Below are 26,974 nucleotides of genomic sequence, written 5' to 3'. Positions count from 1 at the left end.
TATTTAATAGTAGATCCATACATATTAAATTATGGTGTATAACTCATAAAGACATATTCAAAATTTATAGAAACTAGTCTAATCATAACTGGCAAAAGTATTCAAAGTACTAGAATATAATGAACTAGAACATAATGAAAAGTACTAATCATAACTGGCAAAAGTATTCAAAGTACTAGAATATAATGAAAGTTAGATATTACAGGAAAAAAAGGCAACCCATAAGCTCCACACCCTTCTCTAAGAAAATGGTTTAGATTTAAATATATTTGTTAGGTTAAAATATATTTGTTTCAGCATTCAGGTTTTCACCAAATATAATTCTTCTATACTATTAAGTCAATGTTATTATTATTTTTTTTTTTATTTTTTTGAGACGGAGTCTTGTTCTGTCGCCCAGGCTGAAGTGCAGTGGCGTGATCTTGGCTCACTGCAACCTCCACATCCTGGGTTCAAGCGATTCTCCTGCCTCAGCCTCCTAAGTACCTGGGATTACAGACCCACACCACCACGTCTGGCTAATTTTTTTTTTTGTATTTTTAGTAGAGACGGGGTTTCACCATGTTGCCCAGGCTGGTCTTGAACTCCTGACCTTGTGATCCACCCACTTTGGCCTCTCAAAGTGCTGGGAATACAGAAGTGAGCCACCATACTCAGTTGTTATAATTTCATAAAAAGTAAAGAGGAAATATTTCCATGAAACTAGAAATTATTCATTTTAAGTATCAAAACATATAAAATGTTTATAAAGTTGCACAATGAGATGCAAAAATCCCATTAATTTTTAAAATCTCAAACTATTTTACTCCATTTATCAATTTAATGAGCTTCTCTCAGAAAAATAATTATAATTCAAGTATCATTATTACCATATAGTTAAAATGAATAAAAGATAAATCTACCTGCCATCTTCATTACTTCGATAAAATACAAGGAAAGGATCTGATTTTCCAAAGAAGTCCTTCTTGTCCAATTTGTTTGCACAAAATTGCATCAAAACAGCATCCTAGAAACAAAATTAATAAAATAGTTCAAAACCTGGGCTATAAATAATTGGAAACTGCAGATCACAAACAAGACTTGACAAGAAAACAAATTTACCATTTTAATGCAAATGGCCAAGTGTGGGAGAATCCCAGACAACACAAAATTGCTTTTTAAAGGAGTACATGACTTTAAAAATTTTGCTGGTAATTTTCATTCTAGTTATAAAACTATTACTTTTCAAAAACTTTTAACATTTTCCCCTTGAAAAGTGATATTAAGCTAGGTGATGACAGGTACCCAGTGTTATATATATATAGGATCCTCATTCATGTATTCAGTTATGCAGGTACATATTTTTAAAACAAAGTTAAAAAATTTCTATTCATTAAAAAAATCACTAGGTATCTACAAGATATCTACTATGCATCAAATGTTGAAATGTACTAGATGATTAGGTGGGGAATAAGAAAGATAAACACTGACCACATAGTTTATAATCTGGGGACAGGTAAGTTCCTTCTTAATCATATACAAGTGTACTATAATAAATCGATAACTACATTTAAAAACAATTTTTATGATATTGGGCTTCAAGAAAAAAAGCACCTTCATTTTCTTCTGTAACTTGAATTACATATTTGTATGGTAATTGTTATGTCAAATCTGTTATTTTTATCAATTTGTGTTCTCAAACACTCTCAGCTACATGATTTAAAGGTAAACAAGCTAGGCTAACACAACACATTGTTGATAACCATTGTTGTAGAAAATGTATTGTTAAAATTAAAATCAATACTTTTGTAAGGTTTTTTTGTGTCTTTTAACTGAACGGGAAAGCTTAAAATGTTGAAAAGAGGTGTGATAAAGTGATTCAGATTAAATAAAGAGGTTACAATTTTGAATATTACATGATAAAATGCTTACAAATGTCTAAAAAAGCATTCTCTTATTCATCACTTCTTTATCTTACAGGTCTGTCTATACTTATTAAGTATACACCTACATTTTTTATTATTTCCTTTCAGTAATGCCAGAAGAGTATATAAAACATGATGCTATCTTTATCATTCATTAATTCACTCATTTACTTACTTAGCAAATATTTCTCAAGCAATAGTCAAGCTAGAATCTTGGAATAAGGTAATGAAAAAGGCAGTCCCTATCCTTAGAAAGGTCAGATTTCTTAATTTCTCATTTTTTGAAGTATTGGTATAGTGTTATTTGACTTGACTTTTAGCATATAGCTGTGATAACTTCTATCAGAGGAACATTTCTAACAGAGCAGGGAATATATTCTAGCCAGGCATAGTGACAATATACATTTTGAAGAAAAGTAAAAAAAGCACAGAGGTAAGGACAATATGGACATCACTATCACCTCAAACCTCTTTAGCATATCATGTTTCTTTTCAGATTTGAGGTTTAAAGATCAAAAAATTCTATCTATTAAAGAAGCAGTGAAATAATCATTCTGGAAGCTCAAATTTTAAAATCCAGAGCAGCATTGAAAAGGATGAGCTGTTTGGTTTGATTTGTTTATTTTGAATGCCCTTTCATTTCCATATATATTAAAATGCTGTTGGGAGAGAATGGCTTTCTAAGACCCTGGGGACATTCTAAAGACATTGTTCTTGTAGAAAAACATTATTCTTTACCACATTCTCCCAAAGCACCTGGACCAAAATATAAACTTCCAAGAAACATTCTGTATACTTAAGATGCATAATAGAAAATGAAATATGTTTATTTCAAACAGACTGTGAATAAAACGTCAGACATGTATTATTACTAAACTATGAACTTTTATTGGCTCATTGGTAAATGTAATACTAAATTTAATTTTTCAAACTATATTCCTTAAGGCTTGTAAAATGAATAACTGGTTCAAAATAAAGATTTATTACAATGCAGAATATATAACCTTAGAAAAATAATGCTCTTGTAATTACAAGTGGTACATCTGTTTCAAGCACGAAGTAAATCTTGTTTGGAAGGAAAGGTATTTACTTACTTTTAGAAATACACAGCATCACTGCAAAGTTTTGTTTCGTTTTTATGCCTTATGCTTAATGTCACCTGATACATTTTTAAAACCTCTTTAATACTCTACATATAAGGAACATTATATTGAATAAAGCCACTTAGACATTTCACAGGCTCTTCTAACAGGTTCAAATATAAATATCTAATGTCTGTCCAGAAACTTGCTTCTCCTATAATTTTCCCAGCTCATTAGTGGTGTTGTCATTTACTCAAGTGCACAAGGAGGCCATTCTTAACTCTTCTCTTTCCCTGACCCTTTATCCAATACACCACAAGTTGCACCATTTACTTCTAAAATTTTACTCAACTCTTTACTTGGGCTCCACTGCCACCGCCTCAATCCAGTTTCAATCTTATTTCTCATCCAGACATGGACGGTGACATTTATTCATTACTCTCACTTCCATTCTTTGATGTATTCAATCCATTCTTCATTCAGCAGACAGAGTAAGATTCTTAAAACATGAAAATTTCATGTTGCTCACAACTTAAAATGCTTTAAGGCTTTCTCTTGCATTTAGGAAAACTGCAGAACCTTTAACATGGTCTACAAAGGCCAACATCAAATGGGCTCTGACCAGCCTTTTCCACCTTCATCTGGAAAAGTTTGAAGTGGAAAGTTTGAAGATGACCTCAGTCATCTTCCACTGCTCATCCGTGGCCATCTCACATCAGACCCACACATGTCTTTCCCAGCTCAGGACCTTATATGGCTGTGTCTGCTGGAATTCTTATCCTTGGGCTGGCAAAAAACTACTCCTTTAGGACTTAGCTTAAGTGTCACTTTCTCAAAGAGGCCCAGTGACCCCGTGAGGCTTAATATAAATTATATCCCTACCGTACTCTCTCATAATGTATTTGAATCACTTGACACATATCATGACATATTTTACCTGCATACTCAGCTGACTAATGTCTCGCTTTCCCACAAATCATGTGTTCATCAAAAGCAAGGACCAGGGTTGAAGTTTGTGCTGTTGTGTTTTATGTTGCTTTTTTTCTTGCCATTCTATTCTAAGCATTCATTCCAAGGACACTATAACATTTTGTAAACACTGTTGAATCAATCAATCAGAAAAAAACAAAAATATTCTTTGTGAAACGTTTCAAGCTACTTTTAAAATACTACATGAAAATCCAGGCAAAGTGGCTCATGCCTGTAACCCAAGCACTTTGGGAGGTCAAGTGGAGGTTGGATCACTTGAGTCTGGGAGTTCAAGACTAGAATGGACAACACAGCAAGAACAAATCTCTACCAAAAAAAATTTTTTTTAATTAGCCAGGTGTGGTGGTACATGCCTATGGTCCCAGCTAGTAGGGAGACTAGGTGGTAGAATCATTTGAGCCAAGGAGTACAAAGCCTGCAGTGAGTCATAATTGTGCCACTGAACTTAAGCCTGGGTGATAGAGTGAGACCTCGTCTTAAAAAAAAAAAAAAAAATACTGGCCAGGTGCAGGGGCTCAAGCCTGTAATCCGAGCACTTTGGGAGGCCGAGGCGGGTGGATCACAAGGTCAAGAGATCAAGACCATCCTGGTCAACATGGTGAAACCCCATCTCTACTAAAAAAAATACAGAGAATTAGCTGGGCACAGTGGCACCTGCCTGTAATCACAGCTACTCAGGAGGCTGAGATGGGAGAATTGCCTGAACCAAGGAGGCGGAGGTTGCGATGAGCTGAGATTGTGCCATTGCACTCCAGCCTGGGTAACAAGAGTGAAACTGCCTATCAAAAAAAAAAAAAAACTCCTATAAAGAACAGACTGTCTCCTCAAGCAGCTCCCTGACCCCTGTATATCCAGAGTCACCTCAAAAAGGACTGATCAGACTGACATTTGGCGGGCATCATTCTGGGACAAAAAATAGCAGAAGAAGAAACTGGTAGCAAACTTTACTGTTCTGCAGCTGCTGCAGGTGATCCCCAGGCAAGCAGGGCCTGGAGAGGACCACAGCTGTCCTACAGCAAAGGGGCCAGACTGTCAGAAGGAAAACTAAGAAACAGAAATAACTTCACCATCAACAATCTGGACGTCCACTCAGAGACCCAATCTGAAAATCAGCAACTACACAGATGACAGGTGGATAAATCCACAAAGATAAGAAGAAACCAGCACAAAAAGGAGGAAAACATCCGAAATCAGAACACCTCACCTCCTACAAGGGATCACAAATCCTCACAAGCAAGGGAACAAAGCTGGACGGAGAATGAGTGTGATGAAATGACGGAATCAGACTTTAGAAGGTGGGTAATGAGAAACTTTCGTGAGCTAAAAGAACATGTTCTAACACAATGCAAAGAAACTAAGAATGTTGAAAAAAGATTTGAGGAAATAATAACAAGAATGGACAACTTAGAGAGGAATATGAGTGAACTGATGGAGCTGAAAAACACAACCTGAGAACTTCGCGAAGCATGCAAAAGTTTCGACAGCCGAATTGACCAAGCAGAAGAAAGGATATCAGAGGTCGAAGATCAACTCAATGAAATAAAACAAAAAGGCAAGATTAGAGAAAAAAGCACAAAAACAAATGAACAAAGCCTCCAAGAAATGTGGGACTATGTGAAGAGACCTAATCTATGTTTGATAGGTGTACCTGAATGTGACGATGACAATGAATTCAAGCTGGAAAATATTCTTCAGGAATATTATCCAGGAAAACTTCCCCAACGTAGCAAGGCAGGCCAATATTAGAATACAGGAAATACAGAGACCACCACAAAGATATTCTTCAAGAAGAGTAATCGCAAGGCACATAATTGTCAGATGCACCAGGGTTGAAATGAAGAAGAAAATGCTAAGGAAAGCAAGAGAAAGGGCAGGTCACCCACAAAGGGAAGCCCATTAGACTCACAGCAGATCTCTTGGCAGAAACCCTACAAGCCAGAAGAGAGTGGGGGCCAATATTCAACATCCTTAAAGAAAGGAGCTTTCAACCCAGAATTTCATATACAGCCAAACTGAGCTTCATAAGTGAAGGAAAAATAAAAACCTTTGCAAACAAGCAAGGACTCAGAGATTCTGTCACCACCAGGCCTGCTTTACAAGAGCTCCTGAATGAGGCACAACCAGCCATTTCAAAAACACACCAAATGCTAAAGAGCATCAACAAAATGAAGAATCTGCATCAACTAACGAGCAAAACAGTCAGCTAGCATCAAAACAGCAGTATCAAATTCACACATAAGAATATTAACCCTAAATGTAAATGGGCTAAATGCACCAATCAAAAGACACAGACTGGCAAATTGGATAAAAAGACAAAACCCATCGGTGTGCTGTATCCAGGAAACCCATCTCACATGCAAGGATACACAAAGACTCAAAATAAAGGGATGGAGGAAGATTTACCAAGCAAATGGAGAGCAAAAAAAAGCAGGAGTTGCAATTCTCATCACTGATAAAATAGACTTTAAAGCAACAAAGATCTAAAGAGACAAAGAAGGACATTACATAATGGTAAAGGGATTGATGCAACAAGAAGAGCTAATGATCCTAAATATATATGGACCCAATTCAGGAGCACCCAGATATATAAGGCAAGTTTTAATGACTTACAAAGAGACGTAGACTCCCACACAATGACAGTGGGAGGCCTTAACACTCCACTGTCAATATTAGACAGATCAACCAGACAGAAAATTAACAAGGATATCCAGGGCTTGAACTCAGACCTGGAACAAGCTAACCTGATAGACATTTGCAGAACTCTCCACCCCAAATCCACAGAATACACATTCTTCTCAGCACCACATCATACCTACTCGAAAATTGACCACATAATTGGAAGTAAATCACTCCTCAGCAAATGCAAAAGAAAGGAAATCATAACAAACAGTCTCTCAGACCACAGTGCAATCAAGTTAGAACTCAGAATTCAGAAACTAACTCAGAACCACACAGCTCCATGGAAACTGAACTGGCTCTTGAATGTTGACTGGATAAACAATGAAATGAAGGCAGAAATAAAGAAGTTCTTCAAAACCAATGAGAACGAAGACACAACATGCCAGAACCTCTGGGACACATTTAAAGCAGTCTCTAGAGGAAAATATATAGCAATAAGTGACCACATGAGAAGAGTGGAGAGATCCAAAACTGACACCCTATCGTCAAAATTGAAAGAGCAAGAGGAGCAAAATCTAAAAGAGTCAAAACCTAGCAGAAGACAAGAAATAACTAAGATCAGAGCAGAACTGAGGGAGATAGAGACACAAAAAACCCTTCAAAATATCAATAAATCCAAGAGCTGGTTTTTTGAAAAGATCAACAAAATAGGCCACTAGCCACTCTGAAAAAAAAGAAAAGAGAGAACAACCAAATAGATGCAATAAAAAATGATAAAGGGGATATCAAGACAGATTCCACAGAAATTCAAACCATCATCAGAGAATATTACAAACAACTCTACGCACATAAACTAGTAAACCTGAAAGAAATGGATAAATTCCTGGACAGTTGTGTCCTCCAAAGCCTAAACCAGGAAGAAGCTGAAACTATGAATAGACCAATAACAAGATCTGAAGTTGAGGCAGCAATTAAGAGCCTACCACACAAAAAAAGCCGAGGTCCAGATGGGTTCACAGCCGAATTCTACCAGACACACAAAGAGGAACTGTTACCATTCCTTCTGAAACTATTCCAAATAATCCAAAAAGAGGGAATCCTTCCCAAATCATTTTATGAGACCAACATTGTCCTGATACCAAAACCCGGCAGAGATTCAACAAGAAAAGAAAACGTCAGGCCAATATCCATGATGAACATAGATGCAAAAATCTTCAATAAAATACTGGCAAGCCGATTGAAACAGCACATCAGAAAGCTTATCCACCATGATCAAGTAGGATTCATCCCAGGGATGCAAGGCTGGTTCAACATACGCAAGTCTATAAATGTAATTCACCACATAAACAGAACCATAAACAAAAATCACATGATTATCTCAATTGACTCAGAGAAGGCATTTGACAAAATTCAACAGCCCTTTATGCTAAAAACCCTCAATAAACGTGGTATTGACTAACATATCTCAAAACAATAAAAGCTATTTATGACAAACCAACAGCCAATATCATACTGAATGGGCAAAAAGTGGAAGCATTCCCTTTGAAATCTGGCACTAGACAAGGATGCCCTCTCTCAAAACCCCTATTCGATATAGTACTGGAAGTTCTAGCCAGGGCAATCAGGCAAGAAAAATAAATAAAGGGTATTCGAATAGGAAAGGAGGAAGCCAAAATGTCTCTATTTGCAGACGACATGATAGTATATCTAGAAGACCCCATCACCTCAGCCCAAAAACTCCTGAAACTGATAAGCAACTTCAGCAAAGTCTCAGGATATAAAATCAATGTGCAAAAATCACAAGCATTCCTCTACACCAATAACAGACTTAAAGAAAGCCAAATCAAGAATGAACTGACATTCACAATTGCTACAAAGAGAATAAAATACCTAGGAATACAACTAACAAGAAATGTAAAGGACATCTTCAAGGAGAACTACAAACAACTGCTCAACAAAATAAGAGAGGACACAAACAGATGGAGAAACATTCCATGTTCATGGTTAGGAAGAATCAGTATCATAAAAATGGCCATACTGCCCAAAGTAATTTACAGATTCAATGTTATCCCCATCAAGCTACCAATGACCTCTTCACAGAACTAGAAAAAGCCACCTTAAACTTCATATGGAACCAAAAGAGAGCCTGCATAGCCAAGTCAATTCTAAGCAAAAAGAACACAGCAGGAGGCATCACAATACCAGATTGCAAACTATACTACAAGGCTACAGTAATCAAAACAGCATGGTACTGGTACCAAAACAGAGATATAGACCAATGGAACAGAACAGAGGCATCGGCAGCAACACAACATATCTACAACCATACAATCTTGGATAAACCTGACAAAAACAAGCAATGGGGAAAGGATTCCCTGTTTAATAAATGGTGTTGGGAAAACTGGCTAGCCATGTGCAGAAAGCAGAAACTGTACCCTTCCTGACACCTTATACTAAAATTAACTCCAGATGGATTAAAGACTTAAACATAAGACCTGGCACCATAAAAACCCTAGAAGAAAATCTAGGCAAAACCATTCAGCACATAGGAGTAGGCAAGGACTTCATGACCAAAAGCATTGGCATCAAAAGCCAAAATAGACAAATGGGACCTAATCAAACTCCACAGCTTCTGCATGGCAAAAGAAACAGTCATTAGAGTGAATCGGCAACCAACAGAATGGGAAAAAATCTTTGCAGTTTACCCATCTGACAAAGGGCTGATATCCAGAATTTACAAAGAACTCAAACAGATTTACAAGAAAAAAACAAACAAGCCCATTCAATAGTGGGCAAAGGATATGAACAGACACTTTACAGAAGAAGACATACATGAGGCCAACAAACATATGAAAAAATGCTCATCATCACTGGTCATTAGAGAGATGCAAATCAAAACTACATTGAGATACCATCTCATGCCAGTTAGAATGGCGATCATTAAAAAATCTGGAGACAGCAGATGCTGGAGAGGATGTGGAGAAATAGGAACACTTTTACACTGCTGGTGGGAGTGTAAATTAGTTCAACCATTGTGGAAGACAGTGTGGCGATTCCTCAAGGACCTAGAAATAGAAATTCCATTTGACCCAGCAATTCCATTACTGAGTATATATCCAAAGGACTTTAAATCGTTCTACCAACAGAACACATGCACACAAATGTTCATTGCAGCACTGTTTACAATAGCAAAGACCCGGAACCAACCCAAATGCCCATCAATGATAGAATGGACTGGGAAAATGTGGCACATATATACCATGAAATATTATGCAGCAATCAAAAATGATGAGTTCGTGTCCTTTGTAGGGACATGGATGAATCTGGAGAACATCATTCTCAGCAAACTGACACAAGAACAGAAAATGAAATACCGCATGTTCTCACTCATGGGCGGGTGATAAACAATGAGAACACATGGACACAGGGAGGGGAGAACTACACACTGGGGTCTATTGGGGGGCATGGGGGGGGACAGCATTGGGGGGAGTTCGGGAGGGATAGCATGGGGAGAAATGCCAGATGTGGGTGAAGGGGAGGAAGGCAGCAAATCACACTGCCACGTGTGGACCTATGCAACTATCATGCATGTTCTGCACATGTACCCCAAACCTAAAATGCAATAAAATAAATTAATTTTAAAAAAAGAAAAAGAAAAAAAAAACTGAGTGAAGATATATTCCCACCAAAACTTCTAAACTATATTAATTTTTGCTATGGCATTCAATGAAGTATAAAATTAGCATTTGAATAAAAGTATGTCAAAATAAGTTGTGATATTTAGGATTATTACACTACAAATAAATATTTGTTTAAATTTATGACTTATATACATCTCTTAAATGCTACCATTTCTGTGGCATCAGTCACATCAGTGTCCTTGTTCAGGTCCCAGCTGTGAGGGGCATCGAGTTGGGATAACCACCTGAGACGCTGATCACCACCTATGAAGTTCTGTCCTGCAGACCCTGACTTAATCACCGGATGAATGAATGCACTCACACACACTAGAACACTGAATCTGAGTGGGCTAGGGATGGGCGCCAGCTGCTTTTAGAGGGTATTTGCAGCTAAGTGAGGACGACTCCCTGTCCTTCTCACATTTATTCAGTATAGATGTAGTAACAGAGGTTCTAAGTCAACACACTTGTAGATAATTAATATGGTTAAAAGAGTGATTTTACAAATGATAAAAGGTCTTGGTTCTGCAGCCCAGAGTAAACACCATTAACAGGTAATTCGCCTTTGACCTTCCCCTGAGAGGACCATCCAGCACAAAGTTTAAATGAGTAAACAGAGACAAAGGAATGTGGGGTAAACAGACTTAACCTGCAAAGCTTTATTATCCTAATCGGACCATATGACTTAAAATTCTAATGTAATGAACTGGCTGTGTTCAGCCTGTTCCATTAAAACCTTTCAGCCTTCCAAAAGGTTTGAGACCACAATCTTCCAACTTTCTCTAATATTTCCCTAATATTTTGCCAGCCACACTGAGTGAATCCTAACACATTCCTTTCCTGGAGAGTATCCATCTAAGGGAAGTATTAATAACATTCACACTTCTAGAGGAAAACACAGAGTCTTGTGATATTGGCTTTGCATATTATTTCTTGTATATGATACTAAAAGCATAGGCCACAAAAGTATAAATACACATGGGACTGCATCTAACTATGAAGTTTCTGCTCAGCAAAGAAAATTATCAATAGAATGAAAAGGCAACCTACAGAATGAGAGAAAATATTCTGTGGTTGCTATGGCTTGTTTATCCCCTCCAAAGCTCATGTCAAGATTTGATCACCAAAGTAACAATACCAGGAGGTGGAGCCCCATGGAAGGTGTTTGGGTTATGGGTGTGGATCCCTCATGAATAGGTTAGTGCTGCTTTCACAGTCTTGAGTGAGACTGGATTAATTCTCTCGGAATGAGTTCATTCTCTTGTGAGTGGGTTATTATAAAGCTAGGGTGCTTCTCAGGTTTTCCTCTGTTCACAAACGTCTGCTTCCACTTTCACCTTCTCTGCCACATTGTGAAACAGCATAAAAGCCCTTACCACAAGCAAGTACCATGCTCTTGAGCTTCTCAGCTAGTACAACAGTGAGCTAAATAAATTTCTTTTTAAAAATAAATTACCTAGTCTCAGATATTCTTTTATAGCAACACAAAATGGACTAAGATACTGTATACCATAAAGGTTAATTTCCAAAACATAGAAACAACTCCTACAAACTCAATAGCAAAGAAATTAAAATAAATAAAAACGAAAATAGAAAGCCAACCCAATTTATAAATGGGCTAAGAAACTGACTAAGCATATCTCTAAGAACATAAAAATGACCAAAACATATATGAAAGGTGTTCAACATCACCAATCATCAGAGAAATGCAAATCGATACAAAAGATTAGCTGACATCTTTAGAATGCCTGTTATCATAAAACAAACACAAAGGTAAGAAGTGCTAGTGATGTTGTAGGGAAAAGGAAACTCTTGTACATTGTTGGTAGCAATGGAAATTAGTGCAGCCACTATGGAAAATAGTAGGAGGTTCCTCAAAAATTAAAAGCAGCACTACCATATGATCCAGCCATCCCACTTCTGGGTATATATCCAAAGAAAGAGACTGATATCAGTATCTTGAAGAGTTATCTGCACTCCCATGTTCATTCTAGCATTATTCAGAAATAAATCAAGATATTGAAGCAAACGAAGTGCCCATCAAGTGATGGATGGATACAGAAAAAGTTACACACACACACACACACACACACATATATAATTTATACACACACACACATATAAAACAATGGAATATTATTCAGCCTTAAAAATTAAGAATATCCTTCTATTTGCAACAAGATAGATGAGTCTAGAAGATACTGTATAACTGAAATAAGCTAAACACCAAAAGACAAATACTGCATGTTTCAACTTACATGAAGATTCTAAAATAATCAAAATCATAGAAGCAGGAAGTAGAATGATGGTTTCCAAGAATTAAGGGGAAGAAGAGACTAGAAAGCATTATCAAATAGCACAAAATTTCAGTTATATGAGATGAATAAGTCATAGAAAGCTACTATATACAATATAGTACTTATGGTTAACAATACTGCACTGTATATTTAAAAATAGAGGGTAAACCTTATATTGTTTATTATCACAAAAATATTAAGAATAAATAAATAAGCATTGTAGGAGGAACCACTGGTAGTGACTAATATATTTATGACATAGATTGGGGTGATGGTTTCCTAGGTATATATCTATCTCCAGACTTGCCATGTTGTATACATTAAATATGTGCAACTATTTGTATGCCAATTATACCTTAATAAACTGGTTTTAAAAACATATTGTCATTTTACCAATGCATATATTAAATCTCTAACAATATAACCTCACTCAGCTGACTAGTAAAAAAGGCAAGACTAAAATTTAGGTGTCTTGACTCCAAAGCCTATGTTCATTGCACAAGTTAATAACTGACAACTTGTTTTAAAGAAAAAAATATGTAGATTTTTATGATGTTGTGGGTGAGTTAAAATCATGACATTCAACATTCTAAATAATAATGCCCCATACTTTTAATGTTCACTAAAGTATAAATTTAAAAAGCATCAATTCTTCTGAAGAAACTATGAACATTGCTTTGAATACACTTGTGCATTCTACTATACTAATATAGGAATGAAATACTAAGTTTATTATTATTAATGGTGATGCTGATGCTCAATAAGGCTGTAGCTAAGAATCAGGACATAGAAAACATAAGATGAACTGACACCAAGATTTTAAGCAACACTGATAAAATATTAATCTATAATTTCTAATTATAAAAAATACGTGTCGACTCACTGAAAGATAATTCCAGATGTTCTTATAGAATTAATAGTAAAAAGAGGGATAAAAATACCTAGACCACTAAAAGACACATTCCGTTTCACTTACTAGGAACTGGTAAAATAATTTTCCAGGCTCTTTCAACAAGAGAATAGAACATCTTCTACTTCTGAAAGTAGAAGATATTTAGGATGTTCTATTCTGAAGTATTTCAGAATACTTCTGAAAGTAGAAGATATTTAGGATGCAACCTGTCCATACTCAACCTGTGCGCATGGTATCTTGGTTCTATTTTGAAATAGAACTGATAATATTGTATTCATGGCATATTTACACAAAATCTGCTTAATAAATTCAAGATTTTGACAAAAAAGCATGTTAATATCACCATAAAGAACATGTATCTTATTGACTGTGAACTTCTCTTTTTCTTTCCTCTTTCATCATGCAAAACATATATTATCTCAAACATCTACAAATTGAGACAAGAAGTATAAACAATGATTAGTTAATATAATTGAAAAAAATCATCGTATCATTTTTAACTAAAAGACCAGGATGATAGGTAATATCTCTGCCTTTAAATAGTTATGTTAGATTTTCTAAGGCATTATAGTTTATGCAGACTACTTATATATATATTATATTATCAAACTTAATGTTATGGTGGTTGATTGCCAGGACTGGAAGATTTTTTTAAATAGTCTAGTGATTAGTTCACATTTTTTTGTTTTTTGCCCTTCAAATATGAAAAGTAAAACTCAGAGGAGTCAAGGGTCTTGATAAGACAAAGTACAAATGAGCAGCAAAACCAGAACTTAACTCGAGTCTGATGGTCTTTAACAGCATTATATGTGGGCATGTTTGGGTATTTATAGATGAGAAAACTGAGGCTGATATGACTGTGACATGCCCAGGGGGGACGAGAACAATGAGAAGAATAGGAAGGTTTCAATGTACATATTACTTATAATGACTTAAATTTTAATATTAGTGTTTAATTACTTCTACTCACCTGTTTGCAGTTCCTATTGTTATCTCACTGTTCTACTCCCACCCCCAGAATCCCAAAGGTATGTAATAAATTAGAATATCCAGTTTATAACATTTCCTGACAAGTAATATCATATGATTTCCTGAGCATACTGTCTCAGCTATATATCTGTCATCTATCTATATTTGAGAGATACAGAATACATCCATATATACACACATACATACATACATGAATGAGACTGGGTCTTGCTCTGTTGCCCGGGCTGGAGTGCAGTAGCACAACCATAGCTCACTGTAGCCTTGAACTCAAGGGATCCTCCCACCTTGGCCACCCAAAGTGCTGAGATTACAGGCATAAGCCACCATGTCTGACCAGAAATGTATTTGTATAAGAAAGCCACAGAGTTTATCTAAAAGTTAAAAAGGCAACTTCTTGAGATAATAAAATAAGCTATGGTCTCTATATAAAAACTATGGTCAATATCAACATGTTAAGCTTTTGGTATTTGGGGTGAGTTTCTGTTCCTGTAATTAAAGATAAACAGCACTAGAAGTATAATCTAGGGAAAAATTTTTTCCTCTGGAAATACCAATTCCCAGAGATCTGCTGGCCCACGTTAAACAGATGATATTGACTTCAGATTCAGCTAGCCACCATTACTTTCAGTGTGGAGTGTCACAGCTATCACCCCATTTCTTGACAACAGTGAAATCATTACACATGAGTCAATGGGTTCATCAGCAAATCACAACTAAAAGTAGCAATCTTCTAAAAATACAGAGTATGCACTCTATGCAATCATACTGCCAGCTGGAGTGGCAGCTAATCATTTCTCCAAATGTGGACTTCCCAAGCTAACAAGAGATGGAACCAATATGAATTCTGAATTAATTAGATCAGAAAAATTGGGGAAAATATGTTATACAAAAGGGCTAAATTCAAATGACAAGAAATATTCCTTCAAAATTATGTACAAATCTTCAATGGTTTTACAGTAATTAAACTGGTTGGTATAACTGATAATTCCTTATACTAATGCTTAAAAAGCAGTATTGATATTAGGTTTTAATACTTTTAATTTTTTAAAAAGATGATTAAAATAATTCATTATACTTTTCAGATTATGAAAAACTCTCTCTGGTCACAAGACTACGTATCTAAAATGATATGTTATGGATTATGAAATTGTATAATACTTCTACAATTACTTAAAAATTAATTAGTTAAGTACAATTTTAGATATAGCATTTGAAGTATGAAAATTTTTCTAAACCAAAGAAATATTTACTTACCCTGCAACAGTTTAATTCTTCTGCTGTAAGTATGATTGTACCACATTTCTTCCCTGGAATTCCTCTAAAACAACAAAAATATATTGATATACATTATTATGTTATGTTAATACTATATAAATTTATATATCATGTTTATTTTTACCTAATCTAATAAAGAGCATATAATAATAAAAGGGTTCCTCCCTAACAAAATATATTTTGAGTAGGTAGGATTACAGGCCTGACTAAATTCTGTATTTTTTTTAGTAGTGATAAAAAGTATAGTATAGAAAATACATAACAGGGGTCCAAAGTGTCTCCGGCCAGATGTCGTGGCGCTTGCAAAGGCGAGGTCATGAGTTCAAGGCTAACCTGAGCAACCTTACAAGCTCACACTGATTGGCAAAAAAAAGAAAATACATAACATAGTTGTATTATGTAACATAGTTGATGTTTATTATATGGACTGTACATAGATACATTCCCTTCGGCTGCCCAAAGTGCTGGGATTACAGGCATAAGGTACCACACCCGGCCCCCAATGAGGCTAAATTTTAACATAACTTTAAACATGTCCATCCTCTCCTCAAGAGTCTTCAATATCTCCATGATGTCTAATATGTATTATGCATCACCTAATTATGCTTCAATAAACGACAGATTGCATACACATGGGTGGCCCCATAAGATTACAATGGAGATAAAAACTTTCTACTGCCTAATGATGTAGTATCAGCACAGAGCCTTACTCATGTGTTGGGTCATGTGTTGGTTCATGTGTTGGCGTGATGCTGTGCAAACAAATCTACCAGTCATACCAAGTATCTATGTACGGTCCATATAGTAAACATCAACTATGTTACATAACACAACTATGTTATGTATTTTCTATAGTATACTTTTTATCATTATTTCAAAGTGTATTTCTTCTACTCAAAAAGAAAAGAAAAGAAAAATCTAACTGTAAAAATAGCCTCAGTTAGGTCCTGCAAAAGATCTTCCAAAAGAAGGCACTGTTGGCCAGGCACGGTGGCTTACTCCTGTAATCTCAACATTTTGGGAGGTCAAGGCGGGCAGATCACCTGAGGTCAGGAGTTCAAGACCAGCCTGGCCAACTTGGTGAAACCCCAGCTCTATTAAAAATACAAAAATTAGTCAGGCGTGGTGGCAGGCATCTGTAATCCCAGTTACTCAAGAAGCTGAGGCTGAGAATCACTTGAACCTGGGAGGCAGAGGTTGCAGTGAGCCGAGGTCACACCATTGCACTCCAGCCTGGGGAACAAGAGCGAGACTTCATCTCAAAAATAAAAAAAGAAAGAAAGAAGGCACCATTATTACAGGAGTTGGCAGCTCCAAGCATGTTATTGCCCCCAAAGACCTTCCAGTGGGACAAGATGTGGATGTGGAAGACAGGGATACTGAGGGTCCCGACCCTGCGTAGACCTAGGTATGTGTTTGTGTCTTAGTTTTTAACAAAAAAAGTTTAAAAAGTAAAAATAAATTAATAATTTAAAAACAGAAAAAAGATGATTGAATAAGGATATAAAGAAAGAAAACATTTTTGTACAGCTGTACAATGTGTTTGTGTTTTAGATATTATTATTAAAACATTTTTTAAAGTTTAAAATATTATAAAGTAAAAACATTATAGTAAGTTAAGGTTAATTTATTAACAAAGAAAGACAAATAGTTTTAAAAATATTTAGTATAGCCTAACTATACAGTGTTTATAAAATCTACAGGCATATAAGGTCCTAGCTCCTCACATCCACTCACTGCTTGCTCAGAATCACCCAGAGCAATTTCCACTACTGTAAGCTCTATTTATGGTAAGTACCCTATACAGGTATACTATTTTATAACCTTTATATCATATTTTGTACTGTGTCTCTTCTATGCTTACTTACATTTAGATAAACAAATACCTATATTACAATTGCTTAGAGTATTCAGAAGGTAACATGCTTTACATATTTGTAGCCTAGGAACAAGAGATAATACATACCATATAGCCTAGGTATGTAGTAGCCAGACCAGGGGTCATCAACCCCAGGGCTGCACAGCAGGAGGTGAGCTGAGCCTCATCTATATTTACAGTGGCTCCCCATCACTGGCATTACTACCCAAGCTCTGCCTCTTGTCAGGTCAGTAGCAGCATTAGATTCTCATAAGAGCATGAACCCTATTGTGAACTGTGAAGGATCTATGCTGTACACTTCTTAGGAGAATCTAATGCATGATGATTTGTCACTGTTTCCTATCACCCCCAGGTAGGACCGCCTAACTGCAGGAACAGAAGCTCAGGGGTCCCACTGATTTTTACATTATGGTGAGTTGTATAATTATTTCATTGCATATTATAATATAATAATAATAGAAATAAAGTGCACCATAAATGTAATGCTGAATTTCGGGATGCACCTGAATCTTCCCAAAACTATCCCCAACCCCTCAGTGTGTGGAAAATTATCTTCCACAGAACTGCTCCTTGGTGCCGAAAAGGTTGGGGACTGCTGGGTTAGACCATCTAGGTTTGTGTAAATGCACTCTATGATGGTTGCACAAGAATGAAATCACCTAAGGAAACATTTCTCAGAACATATCCCTGTTGTTAAATAGTGCGTGACTATTTAACAAAGTGTTCCTATGGTTTCTGTTTTCTACTATGTTATTAAAACCTATCTAAAACCTTGGGTTCACTGTTTTCCTCTCCTTTCATCAAGTTGGGGACATTTTGTGCTTATTTCTTCTTTGTGCTCATTCCCAAGCCTTGACATACTATAGCTTGTTACTTGTGCCCAATTTGCTTCAGACTTTCCATATCCCCAGATGAAGTTCCATTTGTTTCAAGAAAACCTTATCCTAGGCAGCCTTACACAAAGCCCAGCCTTTTCTGTATTCCTATTGATGTTAAAGTCAGTACAGTAAGGTTAAGCACTTAATTATTCTTTAACTATTAAAATCACAAATTGTTAACCTTTCTTTTCTCAAGTTGATTAGGCTTACTATAAGAGCAATTTTCATGACATAAACCTCTTGTAAGTACAGGTTAAATGTCTGTATACAGCAGGTGTTTTGTCTATAAGTAAGTATATAATATACAGTCATCACTGCTTAATGCTTGTTTCCACCATATCTTTACTCTTAACCAGGGTAATTGCACGTGTCAAGATCTTCCATTTTCTCTAGGTCCTTATGACTAAAAACTCCATTCATATAACATTGCACATTTTGTTTTATATTACCTCATTATCATTTTCAGCATCTTTCCAGCATCTTTAATCAGTTATTTTTTTCTAGTCAAGCTGTACCTTTCTCTTCTTCTTTCCATTTGTGAACTGAGTTTAATAGTTTCCATTTGTGAACTATGGAAAACTAAAAATCCTATCAACCTGAACACACTTTAAAATGCTGAATCAAATATGCAAAGATCTTTATAAATGCTGGGATAACTTGGCCAGAAAGTAAAGATCAATCAGAAGCTGAAAGTGAAGTCGGAAAGATAAACTGAACACTTTATCTTTTATAAAGTGAACTGAACACTGAATAATTTGACCTTAGGCTTCTGCTTTGCATGGTTGCTTAGGGCATAAAACTTAGAAAAACAAGAGGAGGTAGGACTCACAAGGTGGGAAATTCAATTAAAAAGTCAATCCACAGCATTAAAGCTTATATCTCATTAACCAGATTGCCTGATTGTAGCATGACGTACATATAAACATCCACTTTATGGGCCTAAAAAATACATCACTGCCTTAAAACGTGGTGATGAATGAAAGAGAAAAAAATGTGTCCTAATAATTTAGGGCTCAACCAGGCTTGCTGCCTTAATTGACCACTTGAGTAGTTACCAAAACTTCAAACCAAGAATTACATTTAATTCAAGCAGCCATGGGTGCCTAGTAAATGCAAATCCTCTCTAGAAGAGTTTGGCTTCAAATTACATCTCAAAATATCTCACATTTAAAGTTTTAAAAGTAAATATGAAGCTCATTTTACAATATCAAAAAAAAAAAACACACAAGAAAAAATGCACCCACCAAGAATTAGAATCTCCAAAACAGGTTGCAGAATCAAACACAGATTTAGAATGTCGTAAATATTATGAATAGTATACAAAATATAAGTATTTATAATATATTTAAAATGTAAAGAGGAAATGGAAATAAGAAAAACTGGCAAAGGATTATAAATAGCAAACCAGAATATTTGCAACAGAATAAAGAGCCCAGAAGTAAATCCAAGCAGTCACTGCCAGTGCTTATGTCCAGGCACTTTTCCCCTATGTTCTCTTCTAGGAGCTTTATTGTTTCTCATCTTATGTTTATGTCTTTTACTCATTTTGAGTCAATTTCTGTGTACGGTGTAAATTAAGGGTCCAATTGAAATATTTTGCATGTGGAAATCCAGTTTTCTCAGCACTGTTTATTAAAGAGACTATCTGCTCCCCATACTGTCCTCCTGGTGCTCTTGCAAAAAATTAGTTGACGATATATGTTTGGATTAGACAGAGGAGAAGAGAGAATCAGTAAACTGAAAGACAGATATAAATAAATTATCCATAATGTAGCATGGAGAATCAGACATGGGAACTATTATGAAGAGGTTTGGAGTCATGGAGTACAAAGGCAAAAGCTCTAATATATGTTTCATCAGATCTAATAGAAGAAGGACTAAATAGAGCAGATGCAATATTTGAAGAGATAATGACTGGGAAACTTCTAGAAACGGTCAAACATCTCAATTTCTAAATTCAGAAAGCTTAATGAATCCCAATCAGTGTAAACAAAAATAAATTTATACTTGGGCACATGATAGGAGCATGGAAAAACATGAGAGATGAAGAATATATCTCTAGAGGAACCAGAAAGAAAAGACAGATGATGTACAAAGATATAATCTACAAAGATTTAACTAAGAGCTGACTAGGTGGAAGCAACACTGGAAACCGAAAGATAATTGAAGCAATATCTTCAATGGTTTGAAAGAAAATAATTATAAATATAAGACTGTAAAGAGTAAAGATCTATTCTAAGAACACGCATAAACCACAGATATTTTGAAACAATTAAGAAATAATACATGTATATCCAAGGATCCTTCCTGGAGAAGTTTCTAAACAATGAACTTCAAATTGAAGTAAATGATCACAGATGAAAGATCTAAGATGAAAAAAAAAAAATGAGAGAAGCCAAGGAAATAGTAAATATGTGTTAATCTTAAATCAGTAACACTAATGTTAAAAACTTAAATAACGAACACAAATAATAATGATAGCATTAATCAGCAGAATGATAATTTAAGTTAAAACCTCATGATCTCTAATTGTTCAGGAAGAAATTATATACAATGAGAAAATAGAATTTCATAAAAAATGAGTGAATATGTGTAAAAACTTTGAGGAAACTACAATTATTCAAGTACTTTATAATTTTAAGGTTAAAAAACAAAATTGTGAAATGATGCTTCTAAAATGCAATCAATTCAAAGTTGCTGACAGAAATAAGCCTAGAGAAATAGTTACCAAAGTAAATGTAAATGAACTAAATGCTCCAGATTAAATGCAAATATTATATGTAATTCTATAAAAATTAAATTCAGCCATTAACTATTTAAAATTGAAAACAAAATTTGAGTCAGAAAATTCAAAAGAAAAGAATGGAAAGATATCTCAGAAAAAAAAACTAATTCTAACAAAAATCATTGTACCTAAATTAATTGCATACATACAGATTTTAAATTGAAAAGGGTTGCAAGAAATAGTTACTGTGTAATGACAAAGCATTCAATTAATTGGAAAGATATAGTAACCTCAATACTGCATGCATCTACTATTATAGCTCCAAAATACATAAAGTAAAATTGATACAACTACAGAAAGATACATACACCAGTATGCTGAACAATTTCATGGCACACACCCTTGGCAAAGTGATCAAGATTAATATCACCACTGATAAGTCATATTAATATGTATTTCTGATAGGATGTAAGGAGAAATGAATTTCACTCCTGTGGTCTTCTCCCCAAATCCTTAACTCCAACCTAACCATGAGAAAAACATCATACAAATCCAAATTTAGAGACATTCTACAAAGTATCTAATACTTCCTCAAAACTATCAAGGTCATACAAAACAAGGGAAGACCAAGAAATTTTCACATATCAGATCAAAAGAAAATTTATATCCTGAAATGAATTCTGGAATATAAAAAGAACATTAGTGAAACAATGAATAAAATTCAAGTAAAATATCAAATGCAGCTAATAGTAATATACACATATATACCACTGTTGCCTTTCTAGTTGTGACAAATGTATTAATGCCATGGTAACACAAGATGTTAATGTCAAAAAAAAAACTGGTGTGACAGGAATACAGGAACTTTCTTTACTATTGTTGTAACTCTTCTACAAACATAAGACTATTCTAAAATAAAAAGTTTACTGAAACAATGCAAAGTCAATAAAAAGACAAAGACAGGCTAAGAAATTATTTCAGGGTAAAAGAAACTAGAATTAAAACAACTAATCTCAATTGTGATTTTTTAAAAATTATGATTCTTAATTAAATTTCAGAAGAGAAAAAAATACCTATAATGACATTATTGGTACGATTGCTGAAATGTGAGTGATGCATAGGTTAGATAATATTATTGTATCATTGTGAAATTTCCTGATTTTGAGCATCATATTGTGGTTATGTAAAAAAACATTCTTATTAAGAAATGCACTTTCAAGTATTTAGAGGATAGAAGGCACAATTTTTCCAACAATGTCTCCAACTTACTCTCAAATGACTCAGGAAAAAAAAAATCTAGAATATGAAGCAAAAAGAGAATGAGAAAGAGGGTAAAAGAGTGAATAGAATAAAGTTAGCTCCTGACGAAAGAAAACAGGAGGTTCTGAACTACAGGTACAATGTTTTTTTTTTTTTTTTTTTTTTTGAGACAGGGTCTCACCGTGTCACTCAGGTTGGAGTACAGTGGAGTGATCGTAGCTCACTTCAGCCTCAAATTCCTGGGCTTAAGCAATCTTCCAACCTCAGCCTTCCAAGTAGCTAGGAATACACATATGTGCCACCATGCTCAGCTAATGTTTTTTCATTTTTTTAGAGACAGGGTCTCACTATGTTGCCCTGGCTCTTCTCAAATTGCTGGGCTCAAGCAGTCCTCCCGAACTGGCCTCTCAAAGTGCAGGAATTGCAGGCATCAATCCCACCTTGCCTATTCTTGCAACTTTTACATGCAATTAAAATTATATCAAAAGAGAAAGTTACCAAAAAAGATCTATTTTAAAGATCATTTCTCATAAGTGTATTCTTACATTTTGTGAGACATAGAAAGAATAATAAAACTCATCCACGTTACAGTTTAACTTAATCTGAAGAGAATTATTAGAGATGTGTAATCCTTAAAATTTAGTACATAGGTAAGACTGGTGGAAGGTGGAGCAAGATGATGAAATAGAGGGCTCCACTAATCATGCCTCCTGCAAGGACAACTATATTTTAATGACTATCTACACATACACACAAAAGCACCTTCATAAGAACCAAAATCATGTGTGCATTCACAGTACCTAGCTTTAACTTCATATCATTGAAAAAGGCACTAAAGAGGTAGGTAGGAAAATCAGTCTTGAATCACCAACATCACCCCTCTCTAAACCCCTGAAGCTACACTGCGGCACTGAGAACATTTCTGTCTGCTGCGGAGAGGTGAGTGCAGCAACTGTTAGGCATTGAACTCAGTGCTGCCCTGTTACAGCAGAAAGAAAAACCAGCCCAAATTCAGCTGATGCCCACCAACAGAGGGAGCTTTAAAACCAGCCCTAGCACAGTCACACAGTCCTAGTGATGACAGGCAAAGAAGGGCTTGTGTCACTGCATCACAAGCTTCAGGTGGCTCAGAACAGAAAAAGATTATTCATCATGATCAAGTGAGATTTATCCTTGGAATGCAAGGATGGCTCAACATATGCAAATCAATAAATGTGATACATCAGATCAACGAAATAAAGACGAAACCATATCATTTCAATTGATGCTGAAAAAGCATCTGATAAAATAGAACATCTCTTTATCATAAATACCTTTAAAAATTTGGTGTAAAAGAAACATACTTCAACACAGTAAAAACCATTTATGATAGACCCACAGCTGGTATCATCCTGAATGGGGAAATACTGAAAGGCTTTCCTCTAAGATTTGGAACACAAGTACAAATGCCCACTTTTATCACTGCTACTCCACACAGTAGTGGAAGTTCTAGCTAGAGCAATCAGACAAGAGAAAGGTACAGAAGGCATCCAAATCAAAATGAAAGAAGTCAAATTATACTTGTTTGCAGATGATATGATCTTATATTTAGAAAAACCTGAAGATGCCACTAAAAAAAAACTATTAAAATTGATAATTCAGTAAATTACAAGATATAAAATCAATATAAAAATCATTAGGATTTCACTGGGTGTGGTGGTGGGCACCTGTAATCCCAGCTACGCTGGAGGCTGAGGCAAGAGAATTGTTTGAACCTGGGAAGCAGAGGTTGCAGTGAGCCAAGATCATGTCACAGCATTCTCCAGCCTGGGTGAAAGGGTGAGACTCCTTCTCAAAAGAAAAACAAAAACAAAACAGTGGAATTTATGTATGCCAAAGTGAATAATATGAAAAAGAAATTAAAAAGTAACCTCATTTACAATAGCCACAAATAAAATTAAATACCTAGGAATTAACCAAAGAAGTAAAAGATCATTATAACAAAAACTACAGAATATTGATGAAAGAAAATTAAAGAGGACATCAAAAACTGAGAAGACAGTCCATGTTCATATATTGGAAGAATTAACAGTGTTAAAATGTTCATCCTACCCTAGCATTCTACAGTTTCAGTGCACTCGCTAAGAAAATACCAATGGCATCTGAGTCACAGCACCAAAAAAGAAAAAAAAGAAAAAGAAAATACCAATGGTATTCCTCACATAAATAGGAAAAACACTCCTAAAATGTATATGGAACCAGAATAGGAAAAGCTATCCTAAGCAAAAAGAATCGAACTGGAGGAATTACATTCCCTTACTTTGAATTATGCTATAGAGCTATAGTAACCAAAATAGCATGGTACTGGCATAAAAATAGACACATAGCCCAATGGAACAAAATAGAGAATCCAGAAACAAACCCATACACCTACAGTGAACTCATTTTCAACAGAGATGCCAAGAACACATACTGAGGAAGACAGTCTGTTCAACAAATGGGAGTGGGAAAACTGTATATCCATATGCAAAAGAATGAAACTAGATCCCTATCTTTTGCTATATACAAAAATCAAATCAGAATAATTACATACTTAAACAAAATACCTCAAATTATGAAAAAAAAAAAGAAAACTTTTGGAAAAATCTCCAGGACATTGGTCTGAACAAAAATTTCTTAGGTAATGCCCCATAGGTACAGGCAATAAAAGCAAAAATGGACAAATTAGATCATATCAAGTTAAAAAGCTTCTACACAGTAGAGGAAACAGTCAACTCAGGGAAGACAGAATCCACAGAATAAGAGAAAATATTTGCAAACCACCCATCTGACAAGGAATTAATAACCAGAAGACATACGTAGCTCAACCAACTCTATAGAAAAAAAAAATAGTCTGATTGAAAAATGGTCAAAAAATCTGAATAAACATTTCTCAAAAGACATACAAATAGGAAACAGACATATGGGTGTTCAACATCACTGATCAGAGAAATGCAAGTCAAAACTGCAATGAGATATCACATCACCCAGTTCAAATGGCTTGTATTTGAATGGCAGGCAATACAAATGCTAGCGAGAATGTGAAGAAAAAGAAACTCTTGGACTCTCTTAGTGGAAATGTAAATTAGTACCACCATTATGGAGAACACTCAAAAAACTAAAGATAGAGCTATTGTAAAATCCAGCAATTCCACTGCTAGGTATACACACAAAAGAAATAAAATCAGTATATCAAAGAGATATCTGTACCCCATGTTTGTTACAGGACTGTTCACAAAGCCAAGATTTGAAAGAAACCTACCTTTCCATTAACAGATGAATACATCCAGAAAATGTGGTACTTATCATAAGGGAGTATTACTCAGCCATAAAAGAGAATGAGATCCTGTCATTTACAATATGGATGGAACTGAAGGTCATTATGTTAAGTAAAGTAAGCCAGGCACAGAAAGGCAAACATTGCATGGTCTCACTTATTTGTGGGATCTAAAAATCAAAACAATTGAACTCATAAAACAGAGAGTAGAAAGATGGTTACTAGAAGCTGAGAAGGGTACTGGGTGCTTGGGGTAATACAGAGATATTTAATGGGAATAGAAAAACAATAGGTCGAAATAATGAAATGAGATCTAGTATTTGATAGCAGAGCAGGATGACTCTAGTCAATAAAAATTTAATTGTATATTTCAAAATAACTAAAATAGTATAACTGGATTGTTTCTAACATAAAGAATAAATGCTGGAGGAGATGGACACCATATTTTCCATGATGTGATTATTATACATTACATGCCTGTATTGAATCATCTCACATACACCTTAAATAAATACACTACTATATATCCACAAAAATAAAAAATAAAAAAATTTAAAAACAATAACAAACAAACAAAATGGAGTAAATGAAGAATAAATGAACTTTAAGAGACTGGGTCATTTGTTTATTTGTGAGTCAGTTTGTGTTGCCCTGTACTGATTGTTGCAGTTTGTTTTTTGTAACATTCTCCCTATCTCTTACTATTTCTCCATTATATCTGCCACTGCTTTAGCTAATACCTTTATATTTTGCTTCAATTCCTGAAGTTTTCTTCTTCCACAGTGGTCTCATTTAATTTATACTCTCCATTAAAGGCCAAATTGATCTGGCAATAAATTTTAACTATGTACACTTCCATCTTCCAGTGTCTCTATATAGATCACACAATAATTTTAAACTTACTAAGATGTAACATCCTTCATAAAATACAGCCATTGCTAAATGTCTAGTTTCATCTTTCCCACCACCTTACTAAAGAGTCACCTGAATTCAGAACAATGTTTCATTTCTCCCAAACGTTACCTAAAATATTGACCCTACTAACTACTCAGTGACCTTTTCTCATCTCAGTTATTTCTTCTTCTTCTTCTTCTTCAAATTTAGCTTCAACTTAGGAAACACAGATGAAAATTGACATGTCATAGAATAGTTCGTTATTAAAATATACCATACTTACTAACCAAAAA

At 35.1% G+C, this 26,974-nt stretch overlaps 1 protein-coding gene across 4 annotated transcripts in view; it reads right to left on the bottom strand.

Annotated features, from left to right (window-relative positions):
- CPNE8 (copine 8) overlaps positions 1-26,974 on the bottom strand; it is a 261,517-nt gene that overhangs the window by 114,130 nt on the left and 120,413 nt on the right. For 3 of the 4 annotated variants that reach the window (XM_002752370.6, XM_054238177.2, XM_035255835.3), the window contains exons 7-8: positions 15,730-15,793; positions 903-1,006 (exon numbers count right to left, since the gene is read on the bottom strand). In XM_002752370.6, the coding sequence (XP_002752416.1) occupies positions 903-1,006; positions 15,730-15,793 (168 nt within the window). Of the gene's footprint in view, positions 1-902; positions 1,007-3,923; positions 4,086-15,729; positions 15,794-26,974 lie in introns of those variants that run through there. The other variant, XM_035255834.3, reaches the window with a different exon arrangement.

Source organism: Callithrix jacchus, chromosome 9, assembly GCF_049354715.1.
Source record: "Callithrix jacchus isolate 240 chromosome 9, calJac240_pri, whole genome shotgun sequence".
Lineage (NCBI taxonomy): Eukaryota > Metazoa > Chordata > Mammalia > Primates > Cebidae > Callithrix > Callithrix jacchus.
The sequence above is the reverse complement of the archived record's forward strand: the minus strand, read 5'-3'. Positions and strand labels throughout refer to the sequence as shown.